Source organism: Mya arenaria, chromosome 4 (genome assembly GCF_026914265.1).
Source record: "Mya arenaria isolate MELC-2E11 chromosome 4, ASM2691426v1".
In the NCBI taxonomy this organism is placed as follows: domain Eukaryota; kingdom Metazoa; phylum Mollusca; class Bivalvia; order Myida; family Myidae; genus Mya; species Mya arenaria.
In genome coordinates this window covers 81691965-81718189 of record NC_069125.1, presented here as the reverse complement: position 1 = coordinate 81718189, position 26225 = coordinate 81691965, and the positions used below count along the sequence as shown (strand labels likewise).

Below are 26225 nucleotides of genomic sequence, written 5' to 3'. Positions count from 1 at the left end.
CAAAATACATTCAAATAACAGGTGGTACTCATCTTCTAACTTATTGCATGCTCTACATAAGCGATCATTTCTAGAAATATTTGTCCATCTTCCAGTCTCAACCGAAGCCGGTGTGATGATAGTCGTAATTGAGTTAATGCTATATTATATTTATTAATGTTTACATTCTTCAAATATGACTTACACTTAAAATTTGCAAACACTTTATAGAATGACGCTCTAATTGAGTTTTCCAATCTACTGTGCCAGTTTTGGATAAAGATACCTACACCCGACGCTGAAAAATACTGATAACTGTTTTTGTGTTGCCTACCCCTTGGGGAATCCAGACGTCATGAAAACCATAATTACACAACATATTTTTAACATTTAATATCTTCTATACCGACTTTGTTATTATTTCATTTATTTATGTTTAAGTAAAATTTTGTTTAATAAGTCAAAGTTAATCCAGTGTTTTACCAACCTAACGTGTTGATATTCTAGTTTCAAGCAACCCTAAAGTTCGTCCTAGGTCAAATACATACAAGCCATAACGTGTTTATATATATATAGAAGTCAACTAATGCCCTAACCCAATTATGGCTTTCAAATTTGTGCATATCGAAGCGCAAAAATCCACTTGACACAAAATGTTTTAAACTGCACTCTAATTTACTGTGATACAGCACACATGGTACATTTCTTAATACAGAGGAGTTCGTCAAGAGCTCAAAGATCTCTTCTGTGGTTACAGTCAACCATTCATTATCAAGCAAATCTAAACGCGCTCTATGAAAGCCAATCCAGAGGTCATTTAACCGGTTTTTGGCTTTAACCAAACCCAATCATCAAGACCATCATAGGGTTATGTGATATAAATTTTTATCATATTACAAATTCTTGCTGCCATTTTGAACGCCGGACACTTTTTTCTCTCAAAAAAAAATGAAGACTTGGAACTCGGAATAGCATTGTTATCAGCAAAACTTCTCCTACTCGGTCAAACAGATTGATGATTGGTTCAGCCAAACCGGTGATACTCGGTATTTTACCGATATCTCCCGGAACATCATGGTTATGGCACTGTATGTTTTGTCTTATTGCTTTTCTCGCCTTTTATTTTGTTAAACAAGATGCGTGTTCACTTTATATGCTTTTTCCAAAATAAAAGACTTACTACAACTATTTTTTGGTTTCATCAATCAAATTAATCCGGATATTATACACGCTAGACAGATTCTTAATATCACGTTTATGATGTTCATTCAACTATATCTGTAGAATTACAATTTCCAAGTTTCTTCCATACATCCCACATTTCGGATGCTGATATTCCATGGGACGTGAATACCGTATGGACATCTTTGCATGAATTAAGAACTTTTTTTGTGTTATAAAATCCTGCAACATTTTTTGGAATTATTCCTTGCCTATGAGCGCAAATGGCAACATAAACGTCTTCTAAATACAAAAATGGAACTGTGCTTGATATCTGAACGACAGATACTGCCACGTCGTAAGACAAAACATATCCAGTTCCGCTGCAAAATACTGGATAGTGTGTGTGATTGTACTGTTTCAAAGAAACGTACCATTTAGAATTCTTATTTCGATTTGGCATAGCTGGGCCCCAACACTTCCCTATAAAGATACTCTGTTTTGGAGCATTGTTCAAGTACGCAGTCAGGCTAGTTACACTTACAAACATGTCATCGTCCGTTTTCATCACAAACTTTATTTTTCCATTACAGTTCATTGTACTCCATTGTAAGGCAAGCATTGTTTTGTAGGTTAAATTCGAATACGCATCATAAGATGACACAATCAGAATATCTCTATAGACATCAGATTCTTTCCAAATGTAGCGATTAAGTGATTCGTTTCGACTTCTGCCAACGACAAAGACACATTTGGCATCTCTGTGCGAATTTGAGCATGCTGTGCCCCATGTACTTCTTATTGCTTCGCGAGCTAAGACGTTTTGTGAGGCAGAGACAATAAACACAAGAAGAGTGACATTGTCATTACAGATATCGCTAGGAAATCTAACAAAAGATGAGTTTCTGAAAAGTTGTATGTTATACGAGGGTTTATACTCATCATTATAACCAACTGAAGCTTGAGAATAGTATTCAATATTTTTAGTTCCCACTGGATTATAACTTAATTCAAGAAATTCATAGTAAAATCCAAATAACAATGCCGTGCTGGTTATTCCAAGAATTAACATTATTTGGCGTTTCGAAAACATATCATATTAAAATAGCAAGATATGCTCGCATTTAGTTCAGATATAAGTGTAAACATAAATAAGGAACCATATCCCGCCGTTGATATTTGACACTATCTCCATTGAATGATAGTATTAGGTTGGAAATATATCAGATTTTACTAATCGTGTACTTTATGTACCCTTCAGTTTGCTCTTTCATTGGCGTGCTTTATTATTACCACTTCATGGCGGAAAACCTACTATGTATTGATAGGCAACTTTTAACAATTTTTTTTTCTTACCTGGTTGTAGTAAGTGATATCTTTGTTGATGACTGTCGCATATGAGATTATTTATTGGTAAATGGGTAACGTGTAACCAACCTTCTGAATATTCAAAAGTATATGTCGAGCATTTACATAAAACGGAATGTTTTTGTATTCATGACAATTTTCATCCCCAACGCATCCTTGCATTTTGATAAGGTAAAGATGATAAGGCGCATACTTGTTAATATAACAAAATGAAATTACCTCAAATCAAACGTTTTCGATTCACTTCGGCAAATCACAAACGCTATCCTGAACACCAAGATTATCAATATATTCATTATCTTATAAAGCAATATTTCTAAATGATGTATTGCAACCTGGTAAACAGCGGCTAACAGCCCTTACCACTTAAGCGTCACTTGGGCTAGTTTTGATGATAATCCTGCTGTTGATGTTAGCTTTATAATAATTAAATGATGCTGATTTTGTTAGATTAAAGTGTATGCTGCATTTGATGTTTTAATGTTGACGTAAATGACGCGTTTTTCAGTACATGAGCATGTTATACTTTATAGTTTCAATTCGGTCGACATATTTACTCCAAGTTCTTTAAGCAACGTCTAATGGAATTGAAATAAGATTGATCAAGTTGAATAGGAATACAACTCTCACTATAGACGTTGCCGGTTCGATCCCCACCATTGGTAATTTTATATGTTCTTTTTAACAGTACACAAGTATTGGCTTAGACCAAGAAACATAACGTTGTCATTTAATCTAAAAAAAGGTTTCTCGAATTTCCATCGTTTAGTAATGTTCCGCAATTTAAAAAATACCGCCATGATAAAATAGACAGGGAAGTTGATGTGAGTGGAATGTTACTGACGGCGGCCTTTTTAATATCATTTTTATCCCATTATGGCAGGGATGTAATAGATTCTAGGTGAAAAAACAAAACCTCTTTTATCCTGTCAACTGCACACATATCGATCCAATAACAAGGTGCCGTGTAAATTTTAGTTTATTAGGATAATAGACCAAGTGATGTCTATCTACAGTCAGGAGGTCAAGAGACCGCGTAAACGAACTTCTTTTCTATATTCTGCTTTACCTTACTTATGCATTGATGGATTACCATATTACTTTGTACAAATGTCGTCCTCATTGAGATGATTGCAGTGACCTTGACCCGGGTCCATACCTCAATGGTCAAGGTCACACGAGACATTTGAAGATCTGAGTACACATGCTCGTGTCCGCGCTATAACTTACTTATGCATTGATGGATTACCATATTAATTGGTACAAATCGTGTCCTCATCGAGACGATGTGCAGTGACCTTGGCCAGGGTCCATACCTCAAAGGTCAAGGTCACACGATTCATTTAAAATCTGAGTACACATGCTCGTGTCCGCGCTATAACTTACTTATGCATTGATGGATTACCATATAACTTGGTACAAATGTTGTCGTCATTGAGACGATGTGCAGTGACTTTCACCCGGGACCATACCTCAGAGGTCAAGGTCACACGAGACATTTAAAGATCAAAGTACACATGCTCGTGTCTGCGCTATAATTTTCTTATGCATTGATGGATTACAATATTACTTGGTACCAATGTTGTCCTTATTAAGACGATTTGCAGTGACCTTGACCCGGGACCATACCTCAATTGTCAAGGTCACATATGACAGTTAAGGGTCATAGTACACATACTTGTGTCTGAGCTTTTTACATATAGCAGTGTAGGCATGTCCATTCTTACTGGATTTATTGACTTTATACATTTCATGTACTTTTAGCAACAATAACTGAATTGATCCAAGAACTCGAACCAATTGCAATATGTGCCAGTAATTCATCATTTAGTTTTGGGTCCATATTATGACAATGCTAAATAGAGGATAAGATATAAATGTTAATTGAATTGTTAAACAAGTTGCACAGATTGATACCCAGGGCACTTTACCAAGCATTATCATTATGTGCAACAACCTTAATATTTAAAAACAAAACAATGGACACAAATCTGATAATATATTTGTAACATGTGTTTTCTCTTCAAAGCAGTAAAACAAAGGTATGTCGTCACCACAATATATATGTATCACTTTATCGAAAATTCTTACGACTTGTTATTAATCAAGGACTCATTTTCCTTTCTATTTTTAAAAAGTATTTAAAAATCTAAAATACAAATCTGATATTATATTATTACAGAAATCCTACTGAGATATATCAACACTCTTGTCCTGGAAACGAGACTTGACAGATCATTCGTTCTTTAGTGGACATAAATCAAATAAAAAATGTGTTGCTTTCCTTGTAAACCAACAATCAAACATTGAATAGTCAAATTAATAGGTCAATGGTAGGTCGCTTAATAACACTCGAAATAAAAATGTTTAACAAAGATATAACTCTAGGTAATGTTTATGGACCAACGATAACAATACATATGCATTCAACACCGTAGTAAATTTTGTATATATATAATATATTATATAATAATGGTCGGTGACTTCAGCACTTTGCTTAATCTTTCAATTGACAAACGAAATAGTAGGTCAGATACAAACTAAAAATGCCGAATTATACTGAATAAAATTATGTTGAATTTCAAAATGATTGATATTTTGGGCGAAAATAAATCAGATTTGAACCAAATCAGATTGCATTCCAATAAAAAACAAGTGTTCATTCCCGTTCGGACTACTTTCTCAACACGGAACTCACTACCTAAAATTCATATAAAGCCATATATTTAAACCAGACAGCTCTACTATGGTACTCACTCTTGATAAAAAACGTTGGCATGGCTACTAAATAAAAACAGCATTATAAGCGACATAGCATATCAAACTCAAATTAAACCTGCTATTTGGAAAATTGTATAAATTTATAACAACTGTAATAACAATATTTTAGGAACTTATTAAAATTACGACAAAGCACGTTTCCATTCGAAATGCAATTCAAAGAAATAATCGAAAAATAGAGTTCAAAATAAAATTAAACCTAAGAGCAATTGAGTTGACGAATGAGAAGAAAATTTATTTCCATAGTTACATGCATGTTGTATCTTTATATTGAAGCAAATATTTAGATTCAAAAAGACAAAGCGTGATTAATATTTTGAGTTCTTTATTTTCAGTTGTCTCCAATATGTTTATTTTAAAATATGTTTCCAAATACTGAACTGAGCTATTTTTAATAAGCCCTGAAACAAACATAGGACATAACTATTAATAAATTGTGAATAAAACAATGTACATAAATACAAGCAATAGAACACAAGACAAAATACACAAATACAGCGAGTTCCATTAATTCATGTAGGTTATTAATACCGTTAATATAATTAATTATATGAAACACAATACAATGTTTTTTTACAATTCTTGAGTTTAATCTCTAGTAGACTATAACCGTATATACTTCAGTTACTGATATGGAGGTAGACAGATTTCACGCTCATCCTCTTACATGTTTTATGGTAAAACTGAAACATGCATGTTAATAAATATTAAGTTATTTGTTAAAACACCATGTTAAATTCCAGCAATAATAAATCTCAAATAACTATTTGAATCTCAATTGCAATACAAGTAGAATAAAAACATAAAAGAAGAAAATACCTTTAATATGATGTTTTCCCTTCCAATGAAATTTCATTAAATAATTAGAACCATCACGCCAGAAACCAAAATCAGAAATGTTCCTGGGAAACATTATTTGGCCGAGGCTCACCAAAAGCTTGAAACAAGACATTCATTGGTTAATAAACTCAGGAAAACATATACTCATTGGTTGCTAAAAATGGAATGAATATTAATGAGAAAAACATGAAAACCAGTTTGGGAACCAACAATTCTATCTTAATCACATGACTGGTCAGGTGACCGACATCATGAAATAACAGTTAACAGTAAACAATTATCAATGGCCACACAAATACCGTAAAGTCCCTAATGATAACACATGCAGGATTATTCATCAAGTCATGAAATATCATAATTTCTCTAAAAGTAACCCTTACTTAATAATATTGAATATTAATAAAAAACATTCACATATTATACTATATTACATGCATTGAACGCTAGGTGGCGCTTCAGGTCAGCACGAGGAAATGTAGTAATTGGGCAGTCAGACTTGCAAGATTTGGCTAATTTGTTAATGTTTAAAAGCCGATTTTATTTCATTGTGCGCGACCACGTGCTAGATTATGGCTACGAAACAAATGCAAAGACTAAAAACCGAAATCCCATTTGGTTGCAGCTAAGTACTTTTTTTATCAGAATTTAGCAGCTTGAAGCAAGAATTTCATGTTAATAGTTACAAGGTATCTTTAGAAGTTAAACCGCTCAAATCAGAGCAGGACATGCAGTTGCGTTTCGAAGAATTAAGTGAATTTTCAATTCAAAAATGAACTTGTAGGTACTAAAAACAGTGAAGCAGAAACTAAAATTCACTGGGCTGAGAGCAAAGTTCTCAAGAAGAAACGTTCTTCCAGTGGCAAGGGCCATGACGTTTTTAGCAATCGCTTGCCTATGCAGCCGCCATTACCTCTGTGAGGGGAAGAGGTCGATTTCGTCCAAACGCTTCCGGTTACGGTCCAGGCTTCACGTCCGGTTTTGGCCTAGACTTTGGCATACCCTCCGCTTCCGATCCGTGCTTCGCGTGCGGAGAGACCCCCCACTTTCGTGGGAACTGTCTACAGGTTCGAACAGGTGCCCAGTGCGACCAGCCAACCGGTCCCAGAAAGCTAGATTTCTGACGATATGACTCTTTAAGGTTATTATGATTATAAACGTTTTACTGACGATTTTTTCGATGTGAACAGGGTCAGAAGCATATGATTGTTAAGGGTTGGCTGAAATCTTAATTAACTTTTTGGCAAAACATTGACGCCTTTGATTTATTTTGGAACTTAAAACATGGTTATAAAATTCCTTTATATTCGGAGCCACTTTACTTTTTGTAAAAACAACAAGTCAGCTATTTCAACGTCAGTTTGTTATTGAGGCAATACCAGATTTACCCGATAAATGTTTAATAGAGTAATGTAGTAAACCTTCATATGAAGTCAATCCTTTGACTGGTTTAGTTCAGACCTCTGGTAAAAACGCTTCTTAGTTGATGTAACAGAGGTTAATTAAAAAATTATGGAAGCATTTAGTTTGATTTGAACACATCCAAACTGCATTGGCTTTAATTCAGAACGGATATTTCATGAACAAATTCGACTTACAAGTGCATATACTTATGTGCAGATTTACGAGCCTCATACGAGGTATATAGGGTGTTCATGGTATGACAATGTGGGTATTTAGTATTCTATTAATTTGTGGTTTTGCCATTCGGATTATTTTCCGTTTTTTTTTTATTAATTTAGCAAGTTTTGCCGACGATTGATTAAGAATGGCGTGGAGAAGGGTTGCTGGTTACAATGTTTATAGATGATGGTCTTGCTTGATAGAGTGCATATGAGAGTGTTCTGAGATTAGGTTTAGTCTCACATTTCGTTACATTTATTTAAAATCCGGCTTCCTTCCAAATGCGACAAAATATATATGGGCACCTGTTGATACTTTGTAAGGTACCATGTCTATATCAGTCTGTAGATTGAGTAAAGCATATTCAACTATCAAAAAATTGATTGTTTGAGCTGTTACAAAAGTGTTTCTGTAAGAAAAGTTGCTAGTATAGTCGGACAGTTGATTTCGATGGCACTTACTTTTGGGAATATTTTTCAAATTATGACTAGATACTTGAGATATTTTGAATGCACGCTTTTGGGATTCGTACATTTGTTTGAGCGATATTCTTGTTTTGGAGACATAATTTATCATAATGAATACTAAAAGGTTTGAGCAGTCAATTACATGTTTAAAAGTAGTTTATTCAGATGCTAGTGATAATGGTTACGCAGGGTATGGGGTCGGTACTGTAAGTGGAGTTTCGCAAGGAGTCTTTTCAAATTAGAAAGTGTAAAGTCGTCTACATGTCGAGAGTTATTTGCAGTGTACATAGTGGTGTTGTCGTTGGTACATATTGCAAGGCACCCAAAGGTTAAATGGTATAATGATAGTCAAGGTGTCCAATCAATTCTTGTTAAAGGTACCATGAAAAGGGAATTACAGGATGTTGCATTCAGTATTTTTCAAGTTTGCATGGCAAGCTCTATTTTACTAGAAATGGAGTGGATACCCTTGTCTGAAAATGAAAAGGCTAATTATTGGGCATGGTTATCATATTTTGATGACCTGAGAATATCCTGTTGAATTTTAAAAATGATTGTTGAGAGATACGGTCCATTACAAGATGTTTTATTTGCATAACTTTATAAAACAAAAATATCGAAATATTACTCATGATTTTGATATCCGAACTGTTCAGGTATAGATGCATTTGCGGTACACTTGAGTGGTCATTTAGGGAAGTTTGTGTCGAAGAAAATGGCTTACGAAAAAGCAAGAGGTATTTTAGTGTATCCGTGTTGGGAATCATCATGTTTTGGGGATTTTTGTGTCAGAATGGTGTGTTTATCTATGAAATTATCGATTGGTTTGATTTACCCACCGAGAGTCAGTACTATTTTAAATGTAAAAATGGAAAAGGGATGTTTGAAATTCTGATTTAAAATTTAGAAAGCTGGTGTTACAAGTTGATTTTTGTAAAGCGAAATAATATTTTTTTAAAGATTTTAAATACGTCTTGCACAGAGGATAATCTCCCTTTAGAGCCATTCTTGATATTTCGTATTTCATTTCACGCGTGGTCACAGCAAAATTATTTTCACGAGTGGCGTAGCCATTTTTAGGGACCTCGAGTGAAATAAAATACGATATTACACTGAATTCATCAATTTTCTTTATTTCATGCATTTATCGTGTTGTTTTCTAGATATTTCCCAACTGGAGTAAATTTGTTTGACGACAGTCCCTTTTTGTGGCCGCTTTGCGAAGATAACTGCGGCATAACCGCTAAATCAAGGTTACCTCAATTTCGCGCGAGTAGTCCGTCCAGTAAAAAAATCCACACTTTATGGAAATGGATGTTGCAATTGGAAATATTTTTAGATAAAACCCTACTACAATCAGCGAAACCAATCATTTTTAACATTAATTGAGGCACAAAACAAGTATTTATTCAAAAGCATTTTGGAACTAAAAACATAAATTATAACGCGTTGATATACAATTGAATGTAACTGGAGCATGTGACATTTTCTGTACATTGAACAACAATTTCAACAGATCTAAATTAACAAACATGGACTTATCATAGTGTGTATGCTTAAAATTTACGGAACTCTGTGTTCAGTGTTTTTCGTAGTGTAAATCTATTCACTGTCTCTCTTAGATTCTGGATCTAACGGTATTTTCGGGGTGAATTCATGCTATGCAGACGAATGAGGTTTTGTTTTTGAGACAGCGAATTAGTTTCATATCTATTAAAGTTGAATGTCACGTTTCCGTTAAATTTTGGGTTTACGAAACCCCAGAGGAAATGTCGAGGATGTACCCAAAGATGCTTGTCAGTAGGATGGAGCGCAGACTTCGGAAGTGTTCTCGACAAGATGTCGGATTTCACCATGGCCTGGTTGGTTTTCGATCTGCTTTAATTGTTCAGTTTTATATGGCCATTGATCTGAACTATTTGATAAAGCGAGACTCCTTAATCGTTCAGCTTTTTGACAAGCCTTTGCTGAGCATCAATTTTAAAAAGACAAATGAATTGTAGAACTGATGAAGGTAAACAGTTGAAGGAAATTAGTCAAATCCATCATGCTTTTGCATAAATGTGGGCGGTTAGAGTTTGTAGGTAGAAATTATCCATCAACTCTATTACTAGCACATGTGGCCAAGTAAATATTGAACCGATACCTACCAAGCGGGCTAGTTGTAACAGTATGTTCCATAAAATAGTTCATACATAAAATTGTAGGTTCATTCTTTTTAATAGTTATAATCAATTGTAAAATGTCTGTTTTATTAAATCTATTGCATAATTCGTTATTGACAATTCTTTCCGATTCGGTTAATGTGTCTATTACTGCACTTCAGACGAAAACAAACATGTACACTACTTCTTACATAATGTTCTTTTTCAGGTCAAAGGAAGCAACTTTCATTCTTTCACCGATATACATGAAATAAATTGTGATATTTTTAAACACATTCTAGATTTTCTTTCTTAAGGTTCACGAGCAAGAAATTAACGGACTGCCTCGCGTGTTGGCGCAGAGAGTGTTCCTGCTCATGTACCTGCTTCGCAAGTCACGCGCACTCATCACGGACACTAAATAGCATGGTGCATCTACGCGCTTTCATAAATGGGCGTTGTGTAATGGGTTAGGGAGTAGGGACGCTTTATCCACTAAGAGTCATGTAGTTGCTATTTATTAAGAATCTTAATTCAAATCGCTAAAACACTTATTCCTGTAACTGCTGCCTTTTATGCTATATAAAAAGTGGTTTTATGAAATGTTTGGTTAAGAATCACCTACAAATTCTAAATTAGTATGGAATAATCTGGAGTTCGCAAAACGCATATTGTTTAGGCCCAGTATCAAAAAAGCCAATATAATATATATTATATAGATATTCTAGATACCCCATGCGACATTGTTTACAGCAGGAAACACTAAAAGTAAGCGCATTTTGGTAGCTTTTGCAGGCCTTTGGAGAAGTTCCGAGTTATCAAACATAAGTTTATGTAACAAACACAAAGTTTTTTATGTCCTGTTACAAAAGTTAGGAAGTTGATTATTTGGAGCAAACTGGTAGATAAGGCGTATATGTTTTGAAACATATGTCTAACAAAAGGCGGTAACAAAACAAGAAACGCAAAAACGAGAATGCCTTTAACGAATCTCAAATATTTTTTTCTATGGGCTTTAACGCCTCATGTAAAAGATGTAAATATTTATATTGCCTGCACTCATTAAGATTAGGTGGTGCTACTCTTGCTACAAACAATGGTATTAACGACAAACTTCTTATAAACATGGCCGTTGGGTAAGTGAAATTGACAAAGGATGGTTACATCAAAGATGATCGGTTTTATTGAGTTTATAATCTGCAATGAAACTTTTCCAATTTTTCTCTTTTGGTCTTGCTACAAAAAAGTCAAACGACAGGACCGTAATTGAAATTGGATCTGATTAAATATTTAAATATAATAAGCTTAGTATTGGTCGTTAAAATAGTGCTTATATACTGAAGGATATTCAATTGCTTAGATGCTTTTTTGCACATTTTAGAGATCTGGGCACCAACTTACAATAAACTACATAAACGCCTTATAGATTCACTTGCTCTTCACAAACAATGGTGTGATTGCGTATATTGAAATGTTTTATTTCTTTAACATACTTTGAGCCAACTGTGCTTACTTGAAATTTGTCAGGGTAAGCATGCATTCGATTGGAAATAAATATATATGCAAAAAGCTACAGAAACATGCTCAGTAGCAAAACGTTTAAACATAAACCCGGTTTAGAGGCAATGGTCAAACGCCAAAGACATAAAACACAAATTCACAAACAAGAAACATAGAACAGCACAAAACTCTACAAGCAGCACAGTGCATATTTAATTTATTACTTTCTTCTTCAATAGTGGTCTTAACAACATCAGGATTTTTAGCAGCATTATTAAAAATTATAAAGTTGAAGATGTCGTTGAGGAAGATGCTGAAACTTATTGATCCTTGTGGCACGCCTTTCAGGATGGGGTCCAACTCACTGGAACTTAAACCAAGTTTGACACGTTGCTTTTTGTTTGTAATATAGCTGTGCATAAGTCTATATGCTGGGGCTGAGAGACCATATGCATTATGCTTTTCTAAGATTAGATCATGGTGCAGACAATCGTATGCTTAGAGAAGTCCATTAGAACTGCACCTCCATAATTGTTTTCATCAAGGATTTTTTCACTTTTCCACCAGCCTTAACAGGGTAGTTTGACATCCAAGTTGTTCTAAATGCTGCAAGGAAAGGATCGAAAATATATAAATAATTATAAAAATGACTAATCAGTTGCTCACTTATGACCCGTTCATATAATTTGGACATTGATGGTAAATATGGTCTATAGTTCTTCAAAAAGGGGTCATCTTTCTTGAAAAAAAGGGGTATTTTGTGATAGCTTAAGACTATTTAGAAATGGTCATTGGCTTATGATTTCATTGGCCATGTTTTGGATGCGAGCTTTCGTATCTTTGCCAGTAATGATGATTGTGGGATGAATGATATTTTTACCAGTCACTGTTTTGGACTTTCTCTTTTGAACTGCAATTACTCACAGCAACATCTTGATAAGACTACCCGGTAGCCATTTTAGATTAAATGCATAAAAAGGTAGAAATAGGTATATTTTATATTATACTTTCCATTCAAACATAACTTTGTATTTTTCTAAAAGTTTGGAAAGTCCCAATTTGGTACCAGGTTCAATTCCAAAATATATCACACAGACATTCTCGGGTATGATCAAGTTGGGAAAAATATTTAAAAATGACTCTCACATTCTGAACAAGTCAGCATAGTGACATTTTTGCAAGAATTATCAAGGGAGGGAACTCTTTCTCAGCGCCGAATGTTTAAATGTCCGCCCTTTATTTTGGCGCCTTTCTCACTTGTTCTCTAGTTTTAATCCGGTCCGGACGTGTGTTTTCTCCCACCCTCCCGCCCGATTCTTTTATTTCTTTTTGTCGGACAAGTTCTCAATTTTATCTTTGCTTTCATAGTTACCCCTTTTCTTCCCTATTATTTAAGGATATTGAATATTATATTATGTTTATCACTTTATTATGCTTTCTGATGTTGTGTATCCTTGCATGGAGGATTTTTGGCTGCTTTTGACAAAACTTTATATCTATGTTAATTTCATTTCCAATCTAGCAGCCCATTATTTTGGCCAAATTAAATTTATATTTTACATTTGTCTTTATTTTTCCTGAGCGCATAATTGTTGTCTGCTATAGCTGCCATGGGAATGGCTCGCTGCTTGCAGTGTTACAATTAATTATTTAATGTAATTGTATTCTATATTCGGTAATATATTATTATTGTGATAGTTTTATTTGAAGTCAAATTTCAAATAACTTTAATTGTTCATCTTATATTATAATTCACCTGCACACTTTAATTGGCTGGAGGATTATTTCCCTATGAAGAATGCCAAATCTCCTCTTTAACTGACCTATCCCTCTCTCAGCCAAAGCTCGAGTGACTTTGTGGCTCCTGTAATAAATATTATTGATGAAACAGATTTATGTGTATGAAACAAACAATGAGCTGCTAATGTAATGTTTATCTAAAGGTTGCATAAATCTTTGTTTTGATTCCAATTACATCCAGCAGATAAGACAACAGAATAAAATAATTTGGGCTCTCAATTTAATTTATTTAAAATTTCATCAACCACACTGTTACAAGATCAATACATGTAGGGCTATGCATTTCAGATTATGCAGAGTTAAATTAATTTTGAAACATACCTGTTATAGGCTTGTTCGGCCTGGGTTTGCGGAGCTAGGAAAGGGGTAAGCAGCCACCTTTTGGTTGGATAGCCGCTGTCCCCAAGCAGATGGAAACCGTGTGGCATGTGGCCATTCTCAAAAAGGTTGTTTAATGAGCTTTCTCGTAAAACTCTACTGTCATGCACGGATCCAGGCCAGCGTGCAACAACATCAATTATATTGTACCATCCGTCAAAAACAACTTGAACATTTATACTATGTTTTCCTTTTCTGTTTACATAAATTTCTTCATTTTGATTGGGTGAGGCAATGTCAATATGGGTTCCGTCTATGGCCTCAATGACTTTCGGAAACCTTGCAATCCCCTGCATTTGCACGGCATTCCGTCTGAATTTTTCAACACTACCTGTAAACTTAATAAATTGCCTAATCAACGCAGGTGATGACAGAGCATTAATAAATTCAGTCAACACACGTGACACTGTTGGCTGACTGACGCCATGTATATCCGCATCATTTAACTGTATTAAGCCAGTTGCTAAATATCGTAATGTTATCAAGATTTTTTGTTCAGCATTTAAGGCGTTATTTCTGGCTGCTTTAGGTGAAATGTTAGCCCCGATCAGCTGTGTTAAATAATTGATTCCAGCTCTGTCAAATCTGTATCTATTTATAATATCCATTTCCAGTAGAGTATCAAGATTCGGGCACGATCCATGATCTGAAATAATAGCCTGACATGTTATTTAATCATAATTTAAATTAAAAAATAACATCATGACAAATACTTTAAAAATTTATCAATTTTGGCCGATAATTTGCATTAAACTTACATGTAGCTTTTTAGTAAAGAAGTACTCATATTACCTGGTTGCAGCTGCACATTTTTACGAGAAGTATTAACATTCATTAACTTACCGTAGAAATAATTTTCAATACATTGACTTGTCAAATCTTTTCTTTACACAATTTTAAAGATTTCTTTACAAACTTTCGATGAAATTTGATGGGGCAACATGACTATACATGGATTAATGATTCTATTTTTTATAGTAAATAAATTTATTTTATTTTAAATTTATAAGAGATGTATTCTTATGAATCCAATCACTGATATTGTCACTATCATTACTTACAGTTGACTTTATTTCAGTAATATTTTCAACATTGTTTCTTCCTGTTCTGAGATTAAACTTTGGAGAACCAGATGATATTGAAGTGGGTAACATATGACAAGGATTGGATTGTGATATAAACAACACAAAACAAGACCCTCTTTTAATCACCCCCTTCCAATTGGAATCCAATCTCAATTACATCCAGACAATGATTTTTTTGCATGTTATGATTATAATTCGAGATAACATTCTCCCTTAGAATTATAAAAATGTCTGACTGCTTTAAATATTTTATCACTGACAGTTGACAGTTGGACATAACACACAGTCAAACAAATACATTGACATTTAATTGTTTAATAACATGTGTCTAAGGTGGTAAACGAATATCTTTCATGTTATTAATCATCAATTGCCACATAAGAACATGGCTATCGATATGACATAGAAAATACCCATTGAAGAAATGTGAAACGGTTAGAATGAAAACATTTCCGGAATATCGCGAAATTATATGATGTAGTTAAGGCGTGTGCTAATATGCATTATTTAAGCTGTTGGTAGCTTATCAATCAACACCAAAGAATGACAAATCAGACGAATAATACTGTAATAATTCCACGTTTTTACAAGTCTAGCATGTGTTTTTAGGTGAGATACTTTTTCGACCTTCACATCTCCATTCTCACTTCCTATTGTACAGTAAACCATAAAACGAAACAAGGTACTTACTGCTGAGCGACAGGAGCAGTCTTTTTTTTTAATTCAACAAAAATTACCGTAAAATACCGTGATCTTATTATGTTATGAAATATCTAAGGAAGGTAAACACTTCCTTAACTTCTTTAAACGATCTTAGTTGAAATCTCAGATTCTGGAACCTAATAAGTCCAAATCTTAGAATCTGGTAGAATTGAGGACAAATCTAAGAACAAAACGACCAATCTAAGGATGAAAGCAATCTAAGATGCATATTGAATACTGCACCAGATCTCTTAAATGTGCAAAAAAGCAGCTAAGCAATGGAATATCCTTCAATATACAAGCACATTTTTAACGACCATGTTTCTTGTCTGTGAATTTGTGTTCTATGTCTTTAGCGTTGCCCATTGCCACTAAATCGGGCTTATGTTTAAACTTTTTGCTACTGAGCATGTTTCTGTAGCTTTATGCATATGTATTATGTTTAAATATTTAATCAGATCCAATTCCAATTACGGTCCTGTCGTTTGGCATTTTTGTAGCAAGACCAACCGCGAAAATTTTGAAACGTCTCATTGCAGATTATAACCTCAATGAAACCGATCATCTTTGATGTAACCATCCTTTGTCAATTTCACTTACCCAACGGCCATGTTTTTAAGAAGTTTGTCGTTAATACCATTGTTTGTAAAGGTAGCACCACCTAATCTTAAAGAGTGCAGGCAATATAATATTTACATCTTTTACATGAGGCGTTAAAGCCCCTAGAAAAAATATTTGAGATTCGTTTAAGGCATTCTCGTTTTTGCGTTTCTAGTTTTGTTACCGCCTTTCGTTAGACATATGTTTCAAAACATATACGCCTTATCTACCAGTTTGCTCCAAATAATCAACTTCCTAACTTTTTCAACTGGACATAACTTTGTGTTTGTTTTAGCAATCATAACCAAAGCAATATCACGATATTTATCAGTCCTACTCCCTTCAATAAATGTATCCATATACTGTTCTTGAAAAAAACAATGTTACACTTATGTTTGATAACTCGGAACTTCTCCAAAGGCCTGCAAAAGCTACCAAAATGCACTTACTTTTAATGTTTCCTGCTGTATACAACCTGTCGCATGGGGTATCTAGAATATCTATATAATATATATTATATTGGCTTATTTGATACTGAGCCTAAACAATATGCGTTTGGCGAACTCCAGATTATTCCATACTAATTTAAAATTTGTAGGTGATTCTTAACCAAACATTTCATAAAACCACTTTTTATATAGCATAAAAGGCAGCAGTTACAGGACTAAGTGTTTTAGCGATTTGAATTAAGATTTTTAATAAATAGCAACTACATGACTCTTAGTGGATAAAGCGTCCCTACTCCCTAACCCATTACACAACGCCCATTTATGAAAGCGCGTAGATGCACCATGCTATTTAGTGTCCGTGGTGAGTGCGCGTGACTTGCGAAGCAGGTACATGAGCAGGGTCACTCTCTGCGCCAAAACGCGAGGCAGTCCGTTAATTTCTTGCTCGTGAACCTTATGAAAGAAAATCTAGAATGTGTTTAAAATATCACAATTTATTTCACGCATATCGGTGAAAGAATGAAAGTTGATTCCCTTGACTTGAAAAAGAACATATATGTAAGAAGTAGAGTACATGTTTGTTTTCGTCTGAAGTGCAGTAATAGACACATTAACCGAATCGGAAAGAATTGTCAATAATAAATTATGCAATAGATTTAATAAAACAGACATTTTACAATTGATTATAACACTGACATTTTGCAATTGATTATAACTATTTAAAAAGAATGAACCTACAATTTTATGTATGAACTATTTTATGGAACATACTGTTACAACTAGCCGTAGGTTTCGGTTGAATATTTACTTGGCCACATGTGCTAGTAATAGAGTTGATAGATCATTTCTACCTACAAACTCTAACCGGCCACATTTATGCAAAAGCATTATGGATTTGACTAATTTCCTTCAACTGTTAACCTTCAACCGTTCTACAATTCATTTGTCTTTTTAAAAATAATGCTCAGAAAAGGCTTGTCAAAAAGATGAACGATTAAGGAGTCCCGCTTTATCAAATAGTTCAGATCAATGGCCATATAAAACTGAACAATTAAGCAGATCGAAAACCAACCAGGCTATGGCGATATCCGACATCTTGTCGAGAACACTTCCGAAGTCTGCGCTACATCCTACTCAAAAGCATCTTCGGGTACATCCTCGACATTTTCTCTGGGGGTTTGTAAACCCAAAATTTAACGGAAACGTGTCATTCAACTTTAATAGATATGAAACTAATTCGCTGTCTCAAAAACAAAACCTCATTCGGCTGCAAAGTCCGTAGATTTTAAGCATACACACTATGATAAGTCCATGTTTGTTAATTTAAATCTGTTGAAATTGTTGTTCAATGTACAGAAAATGTCACATGCTCCAGTTACATTCAATTGTATATCAACGCGTTATAATTTATGTTTTTAGTTCCAAAAGGCTTTTGAATAAATACTTGTTTTGTGCCTCAATTAATGTTAAAAATGATTGGTTTCGCTGATTGTAGTAGGGTGTTTATCTAAAAATATTTCCAATTGCAACATCCATTTCCATAAAGTGTGGATTTTTTTACTGGACGGACTACTCGCGCGAAATTGAGGCTTGATATAGCGGTTATGCCGCAGGTATCTTCGCAAAGCGGCCACAGAAAGGGACTGTCGTCAAACAAATTTACTCCAGCTGGGAAATATCTAGAAAAAAAACACGATGAATGCATGACAGGTAACAATGAATTATTTATGTCGTTAGTGAAATAGCGGCTAAAATATAATTTCCTCAGTAATTGACATGGGATACTTAATGCAGAACTAGATTTTATATCAAACATACCTCAAAATTTTGAATTTTGGAATCCCAAAGTTACGTAAGTCTATGTGCTGTTTGCGACTATCCTCACACAGATGAAACATTGACACAGAAAGATGGAATTAATCACAACCTAAACCCTTAAACGAACGTATATGTACCATAAGTAATTATTAGAAGACGAATATCATTTTGGTTTAGAGTGCATATTGTATTCTGAACTCAAGAGTTAGGTATTTACTAATGCATTATAGACAACGTCCCAGTATTTGTAAATTAGTTGAACTTTTTGATATAGAAAAGGAAGCTCAAAAACAACAACATGTAAGTATGCATATTTTTGCAAGTATTTGAACTGCAAAACACTATATACTCCATGTTATTTGTATAGGTTTGTTGGATATATCATCTTTTGCTTGTTTACAATTACACAGTAACTGAATCAAATGCTCTTATAAAGAGAAAAATAAATATAAACTATTAGTGGATCTCTCTTTGTCTGCATACTTTATTTATATGTATTTAATAACATTTTATTTATAATAAAATTAAATTATGTATTCATTTGTGCATAAATTGTGTTTATTGTGTTATTGCTGATTTTGTCGCCATTTTATATGTTTATGTTTTGCCAGATGGGTATATGACAATCTTGGAAAAAAATGTCCTCTTCTGTTCTGTTTTGTTATGTGTCTACCAGAATACATGTTCAAAGATTCAAAACCTGATTTTCATAATGTACATAAGCTGCAATCGGAACGATTGAACTTAAAAAGCAGTGTGTTGCTTGGTATTATTCTTGAAAGATCCTCCACTTAAATCGGTATCCTTTTCTCATCATCCTTATTATTTCCATTTTTTCGTTTCCTCTACTCTTCCCATGTTTGGCCAATGAAACTGCGTCATTAATTATTCATGATAACGAGATTTTCATAGCAAAATTGCCCACGAAACACAACGAAGCACAGCGTAGTGTGTTTCGGGAGTATTGGACGATGCAGGAACACGAGGAATTTAAATTTTACTAATCGTATTGTTCAATTGAGCCTCGGGTGCAGCACGGGGATTTTTTTCTGTAGCTTTTTGCATATATAATGAACAAAAAGACTTATATTGAAATTGATAGATATTCCATTGTCCCCTTATGTCGTGTGTTTTATGTAGTTGAAACCTGCACACCATGTAAGCGTATGTTTTTCGGATATAAAGAACACCACAACAATGAAATAAATTTCCTATTATCTTTCATATAAACAGTTTATGAATGGCGTTATTGCAAGTGATCCGTTTGTTTCATTATTTTTTGAAGCTTATACGGAATGTTAATGTCTGTGTAACGGATATAACAATGCCAAAGAAATAAATTTTATTATTTTCTTACTACTTATTACCAAGCTGTCGGGCGCAGCGGGCTGATATTTTATGAATATAATAAACATTATCCGTAATCAAGTTTTTTTTATCGGTTTATCTACTTGAAACTTACATTCTTATTCAACCATTCGGTAATGCGAGTTAATACTAACAATAACATCAAATAAGCAGGCCGGAAAGAAATATTTGTGTTTTTAAAATTTACTTGAAAAAAGTAGTTATTTTCAGAAAAAAATATATTAATTCTGTTCTTTTTCAGTTATAACATTGTCTTTAAATAGGGTTATGTCCTATGCGGATGTTAATATATACTACTGGTATTCATTTCCGACTGCATCGTAAATTTCCGCGCTTTGAAAATGGAACGCGTTGGTAAACATATCATATCCACGCCTTTAAGGTATCCTATTGCCTAATATTGAATAAACTAAAGAACGCGTTGATATTTACTTTAGGATAATAAAATTGCTTTATCAAAGTTTTAACAATAGTTAGTGAACATTTTTACCTATACCGTTTTAAATATTTTAGTCATTTATTTTGTTTACAAAGTGGCAGTTGTAAATTATATAAATATAAGCAATCACGGACGGTTTGAAAGCTTTACACACAACATTTATAACATGGACACACGGACGGTTTGAAAGCTTTACACACAACATTTATAACCCGGACATACACACACACTGGAACAAATATTTAGGTGTGTTTTCAGTTTTGTTGGAGCTTCGTTAGAAACAGACTTAAAATTGGACTGAAACGTTGTATACCTATAAAGTATGTGGGTTATTCTAGTACAGAACATGAGTTAGAACATTAAACATGGGCACCCTTCAAGCCTCTCAGCAAACAAACGACAGTTATGTGATGTTCATGTTTCAGCTTTTTCAGAAAGGCATGATCTTCTCTGCTCTCGTGGCCGGCGTCATATGTTGCGGTCACCTAGTTTTTGTCCGCAGAAAGTACTGCCGAAATACTACGACGCTGTTCGCGGTGGTGCTCTCCGGATTTTTGCATCTGATCGCGAGCGTGTGTATGCTGACAATTGCTGAGAAGAACACGGAAATACGCGTAGAAGATGGGCCTCCCAGCGTCGGCTCGTGCTTTGATTACTCGATGACGGCGGTTTGTGCAAACACAGTGGTGCTCCTGGCTATCATTCATAATGTGTTTGTTCAGAACTTTAAATGGTTGGTGTCTTCTTGTCTAGCATACGCAGGAATACTTGGTTGCGTCATCACAGGAAGTTTTTTCGTCATCAAAAGAATGCCGCAAAACTCTTCATTTCCAGTTGCACAAACTACTCTAGTGACACTTGGGGCTTCCAGGAGTCAGCACATGAATGTATTTCTGTCCGTGTGTCAGAAAAACGTCAACGAGGAGAGATGGGCTATTTTTGCCGAATATATGCTCATATACGTCCCAGTCATCGTCACAGTTTTGACTGCTCTCTGCATGAACAGGACAAAACAGACTGGTACGATCATTTGTTTAAATAATATTTGCAATCATAACACTGAGAGTTCTTTTGTTACGTGGCGATAAGTTTGAACTAAGAAACATGTACATAAATAAAAATAAAAACGTTCCCTTTTGCCTGAATGTAGGATGTATATTTCCATTTAGAGGCCGAACATGGACATTATCCTTATACCGCATAGCATCTAACTGTATAAGGAAATAAACCGCATAATAATGGATAAAATACCTTACGTTCATAAAATGTATTAGCAATTAGATAATTCAACCTCAAAATTAGGTATGCAAAGATGTAAGCACAACGAAAAAAATATCGGCGGGCTAAGGTAAGAAGTGAATGCATTAATTTAAATCGACGTTGAGTGTTCCAGTATAATTCAAATGCAAAATGATACATGATGCCAAGTATGAAATATACTAGTTAAAAGGTACACATTACGATATGTATATTAATGAAGTATACTCAAAGTGTTTGTAATATCCAACATACCCAGGGTTAAAAAATCAACCAAGGTACTCATCAAATGAGCGTTTTTTCCGGGAGGGACGTTAAATGGGGGTCCCGTGTGGCAGCATTTTACACTGGTGCATATTTAAGAGTCATGGTAGCTTTAACCCAGTAAACATTCTTTCTGTGCACCTTGCCCCTTATACTAACAATATTCATATGAAAAATTGACGGATAATCTTACCGGGGTCGATGGATAGGCCAGTGCCGTCGTTAAATAAACACTCATTCCTCAAACGTGTCTTAAAGAATGATTAAACAAGTTCATCATAACCTTCAAACATTACGCCACCCACAGAAGCCCTTACACAATTTGTTTCGAATTATAATTTTTTGCTCTCCTGTCTATAAACGATATATCTAATTTTCATCGTAGCCTTAGCCTCTCAGCCCGACGGCACAACGCCGGAAGGAGACACAATGCAACTTATGTCAAGCCTCAATAGTGTGGTTATCTGTTCAAAACCGTGATTGAAAGTCTTTGAATCAACAATGTCCCCCGTTGTCGAGACATAAATAAGATTAAATTAATCCAACCTGATAAATAGTAGGTGTTAACTACTGAATACTATATACACCGGTCACTTAACTGAGTAAACTAATTACACCATGTTAGCCTGACACCGTCACAATTTGCTGGATCTCGGAATACTAAATATATCACTGAATGTATTTCTGTTTTTCGTTTTTGCAGATGTCACCATCACAGAGTTAAAGATTATTTCAAACAGAGAGTGCAAGGCTTTAGGGTGTGACTGCAATTGTGTTAAATTGAACTCAGTCATGATTGCTGTTCTTTCATATTTTACTCTAGTCTTACTCATTGTAAATCCAGGATACATTCTGTATGCGGCCGCAACTTCAGGTTTCTTCTGGGACATTTTTCCAAGTGTGTTACAGATAGTAATTTATACTTCTTTTTGCTCAGATTATGTAAGAAAGGTCCTGTTATGATCACACTATTGAAATAATGAGGTGAAATCGAACGGCAATTGTAAACACACGAGGAAACTTAGAATGCAGATTCGATTAGCTGTTATTTTTTGTCGACATGTTTCTTTGAGATGTGTAGGTTAAAAGAAATAAAATTAATTGTTAATTACCACAAAACTGAAATATAATGCGCACATACTGTGGTATTGCGTTTGTAAGTATGTTTCGTGCTCATTTAAAAGGTCTGTGATGGTAATATCAAATTAAAAAATATTTAATTTTGATGTATCAGATACATGTACGTTATGTAACAGGCCCATCATACGCTTTTGAAAAATATGTCTTTTAACGAAAGTCTCAGATACACTGCTGCTGTAAGCTCATATACGGCATCGAATCGGTATCTTTAAGGTTTGTTTTTCCTTCGGATAGTTCAGAATACGTAGCAAATTATAATATTCGGCCATCTCACATGGTGCTTAGGCGTTGGAAGACAAGAGCCGATTGGGAGACAGAAAGGCAATCAAAATCTAACCACTGTGCACACCTTAGAACATATAGGCGGTTTAGGCAACGCTCATCAAACTTTGCAGCTTCCCAGTCAGAGGGCATGACTCGTTATAATTACAATCACGACGAGGGTCACGATGACATTGGCGAGAATATATACCCCGCTGATTACTACAATCGTTACGATTGATTAGATGATGTATATTTACGTGCTGAATACTACAGAAGATTGTATTGTGGTGTTGTTGGCGAAAAAAGAAGCGCTTATCTCTTTCTACTGCAAACTACCAGGTGTCGCGAATATCGCGAAATATTGTTTATTAAGTTTGCTTTTTATTAGTCTATACTACACTTCTATAAACACCTATATGTTATAATCATATACACCGGTTAGTGCTATATAAATACATTACACCGCCGGTGGCGACTTCGTTTTGCACGGATTTGTTCCCGTACAAAGCATGACTTGGCGGGAATTGTATATAAAGAAAATCCATTTCTCTGATCGGGATCTTCTTTCACATTGGATTTACAAGCTTGACGTTAAAGTTGGATTTAGTTACATTTAGATATTGTTATCGTTATAGACTTATTAGGAAATTAAGAATAAATAAAAATCGATACATTTGTGTGTTGTAGGAAACGAATAAAGTACTAAAATGTGTTTTGTCTTAACGTTAATAGATTCCTGTGTGGCTAGTCCGGGTCAAATATAATAAGGTAAAGTAAGGTAAAGTAGAAGTGTAAACTGTGTACTTGTTTAAAGAAACACAATACGCATCAGGTCGCATTATACGATGACACGATTTTCCCAATTGAAACGTCGGAACAACCTGAAAACTGTGTAATAGATAAAACAGAAGTACCATATCACTGAGATTGCGTCCCAAACCAAAAGCCGCTAAACTAGTGTTACGGAGAATAAAAGTAACGAATGAAAAAGATTTTTTATTTGTGAACTTTCACAAAAACCTCATGAAAGAAGCTTTGAATTAAAAATGTCCATTTAAAACAAATAATTGAAAATATATATTTAAATAGTTTAACTTATTTTAAACAAATAATAGTCATAGAAATGTTAATTAGAAATTTACCTTAAACGCTGTATAGCAATATAGATAACGTCAGCACGTGGATATTACCCGCTATAAAATGAGATTTTAAGTATCTTCCATGGCTGGGAGTGTAAGATTTATTCCGACCCGAGCATAGGGTGTTTTGCAGAAACGAGGTTTGCGCGCGAGGGATTGGTATCTTTTACGAGCGGCTATGGAAGATGCTTTTTCTCCCACCACAGTTAACAAAATTAAGTAAAAATGTATTTTTTGCTGGAACTCTTTTGTGCGTAGTGAAAATAAATGCGTAAAGACATGTAATAATTCGTGGTTGTCATCGATATAATCGCAGTGATTTAGATTCTGTTAATAGTCAAATCGGGGTTTAAATAGTTCTTAGGAGAGTGAAGCATTATTTCTTAAAAGGTGCGTGAAAACTTTATGGTGACATTTGAAGCGAGAAATAATCAATTCATGTTGTTTTAATTGTGTAGACAATAAAAACCAGGATCAGTAAACATGTAAAATTTCGGACTTAGAAAGTTATTCTATATTCTGGCTATGTCATTTCCTGTAATACTGTTAGCAAATAAACTATGTTTTGCACTCGTTTGTTGCTAGTTTCTGTGGTAGTGATACGTTTTATCAGTATGTAACCCTAATACTGTGCGATAGAGTCTTTGTTTCTTACTAAGTCACATTGTTCTTAGAGAAGGTCGATGATGGAGTTGGCTTGGGGAAAGTGAAAACTTCAGTTTTCATTACTTTAGTTGTTTGGAGGAGATATTAATGATAGAGATGCAAATTTATTAAGTATAGATGTTTAATCATTATAAGTAGTAGAAGTTGAATTGTAGCATTTGGTTAAATTTGCATTGTCGATGGATTTATTTTTGTTGTTTTTTCACGAGATTTCTTGGTAACATTTTTCTTTTTAAATTCTAACATGACTATCAGTGAGATATCATACTTGCATGTCCACATATTGTAAGATGCACTTTATTTTACAGTACAGTCCAGCACTGGATACTTGTGTAAGAGAGGAGCGAGCACGGAGGGTTAAATCAAGTACCATTGATAACAACCATTTATGTGAGAAACATGATGCGTATCAATTTAAATAAATGACTGTATTTTATTCATTTAGTTATTTTTACCAAAAAAAATGTGTTAGTTTGAGACTGAACTGTCAGACTTTCATGTGCCAGGATAATGAGTTATCTCATTTATATCATTTCAGGAACATATCAATTATATTATGATTTATATGTAAAAGGTAGATTTGATTATTGATATTATTTTAACGTTAATTTGTACTTAATATGGTTTTGTTGATTTGATATATTTCACGGTTTCGTATACCTTTAGTCAGGACCCATTGATATGTATATGGGCAGATTGACATTGTGTTATACTGTGTATGTAATACCTAAGTAAACAGAACAGTAACTGGACGGAGTTTGATTTGTGCATCCGGGGTCGGTTACAACATGGCGCCCAGCGTCTGGCCCGAATCAAGAGAAGTCTTTCAATGAATTGAAATTAAAGCTTACTACAGCACCAGTATTAAGATACCCTGATTATGACATGCCATTTGAAGTTTATAGAGATGCTAGTTTTACAGGATTAGGGAGCTTTTCTATTTCAAATGCAAAATGGGAAACCAAGAGTCATTAGTTATGCAAGTAGGTCGTTGTC

At 34.4% G+C, this 26225-nt stretch overlaps 3 protein-coding genes across 4 annotated transcripts; 1 reads left to right on the top strand and 2 right to left on the bottom strand.

Annotated features, from left to right (window-relative positions):
- Positions 1-391: 391 nt before the first annotated feature.
- Positions 392-2294, bottom strand: LOC128232844 (beta-1,3-galactosyltransferase 1-like). The gene has a single exon (XM_052946610.1). It carries the CDS (start codon positions 2231-2233, stop codon positions 1244-1246), a length of 990 nt encoding a protein of 329 aa, XP_052802570.1. The 5' UTR covers positions 2234-2294; the 3' UTR covers positions 392-1243.
- An 11318-nt stretch (positions 2295-13612) lies between these two features.
- Positions 13613-14334, bottom strand: LOC128231121 (putative nuclease HARBI1). The gene is made up of 2 exons (XM_052943541.1): positions 13982-14334; positions 13613-13724 (listed from the first exon to the last, which is right to left on the bottom strand). Exons 1-2 carry the CDS (start codon positions 14332-14334, stop codon positions 13613-13615), a joined length of 465 nt encoding a protein of 154 aa, XP_052799501.1.
- Positions 14335-20482: 6148 nt separating this feature from the next.
- Positions 20483-25778, top strand: LOC128232968 (uncharacterized). Of its 2 annotated transcripts, none has more exons than XM_052946788.1 (2): positions 20483-21519; positions 25538-25778. In XM_052946788.1, the coding sequence occupies exons 1-2, from the start codon at positions 20865-20867 to the stop codon at positions 25588-25590; spliced, it is 708 nt and encodes a 235-aa protein (XP_052802748.1). In that variant the 5' UTR covers positions 20483-20864; the 3' UTR covers positions 25591-25778. The 2 variants fall into 2 exon arrangements, with proteins under 2 accessions (XP_052802748.1, XP_052802747.1); XM_052946787.1 differs by lacking the exon at positions 25538-25778 and adding an exon at positions 22724-23751.
- The last annotated feature ends 447 nt before the right edge of the window (positions 25779-26225 follow it).

Coding starts and splice junctions, on each gene's coding strand:
- LOC128232844 (XM_052946610.1), bottom strand. CDS start 2,233: ATGTTTTCGAAACGCCAAATAATGTTAATTCTTGGAATAACCAGCACG.
- LOC128231121 (XM_052943541.1), bottom strand. CDS start 14,334: ATGCAGGGGATTGCAAGGTTTCCGAAAGTCATTGAGGCCATAGACGGA. Junction 13,725..13,981: donor GCCGAACAAGCCTATAACAG/GTATGTTTCAAA, acceptor TATTTATTACAG/GAGCCACAAAGTCACTCGAG.
- LOC128232968 (XM_052946787.1), top strand. CDS start 20,865: ATGGGCACCCTTCAAGCCTCTCAGCAAACAAACGACAGTTATGTGATG. Junction 21,520..22,723: donor GAACAGGACAAAACAGACTG/GTACGATCATTT, acceptor TCGTTTTTGCAG/ATGTCACCATCACAGAGTTA.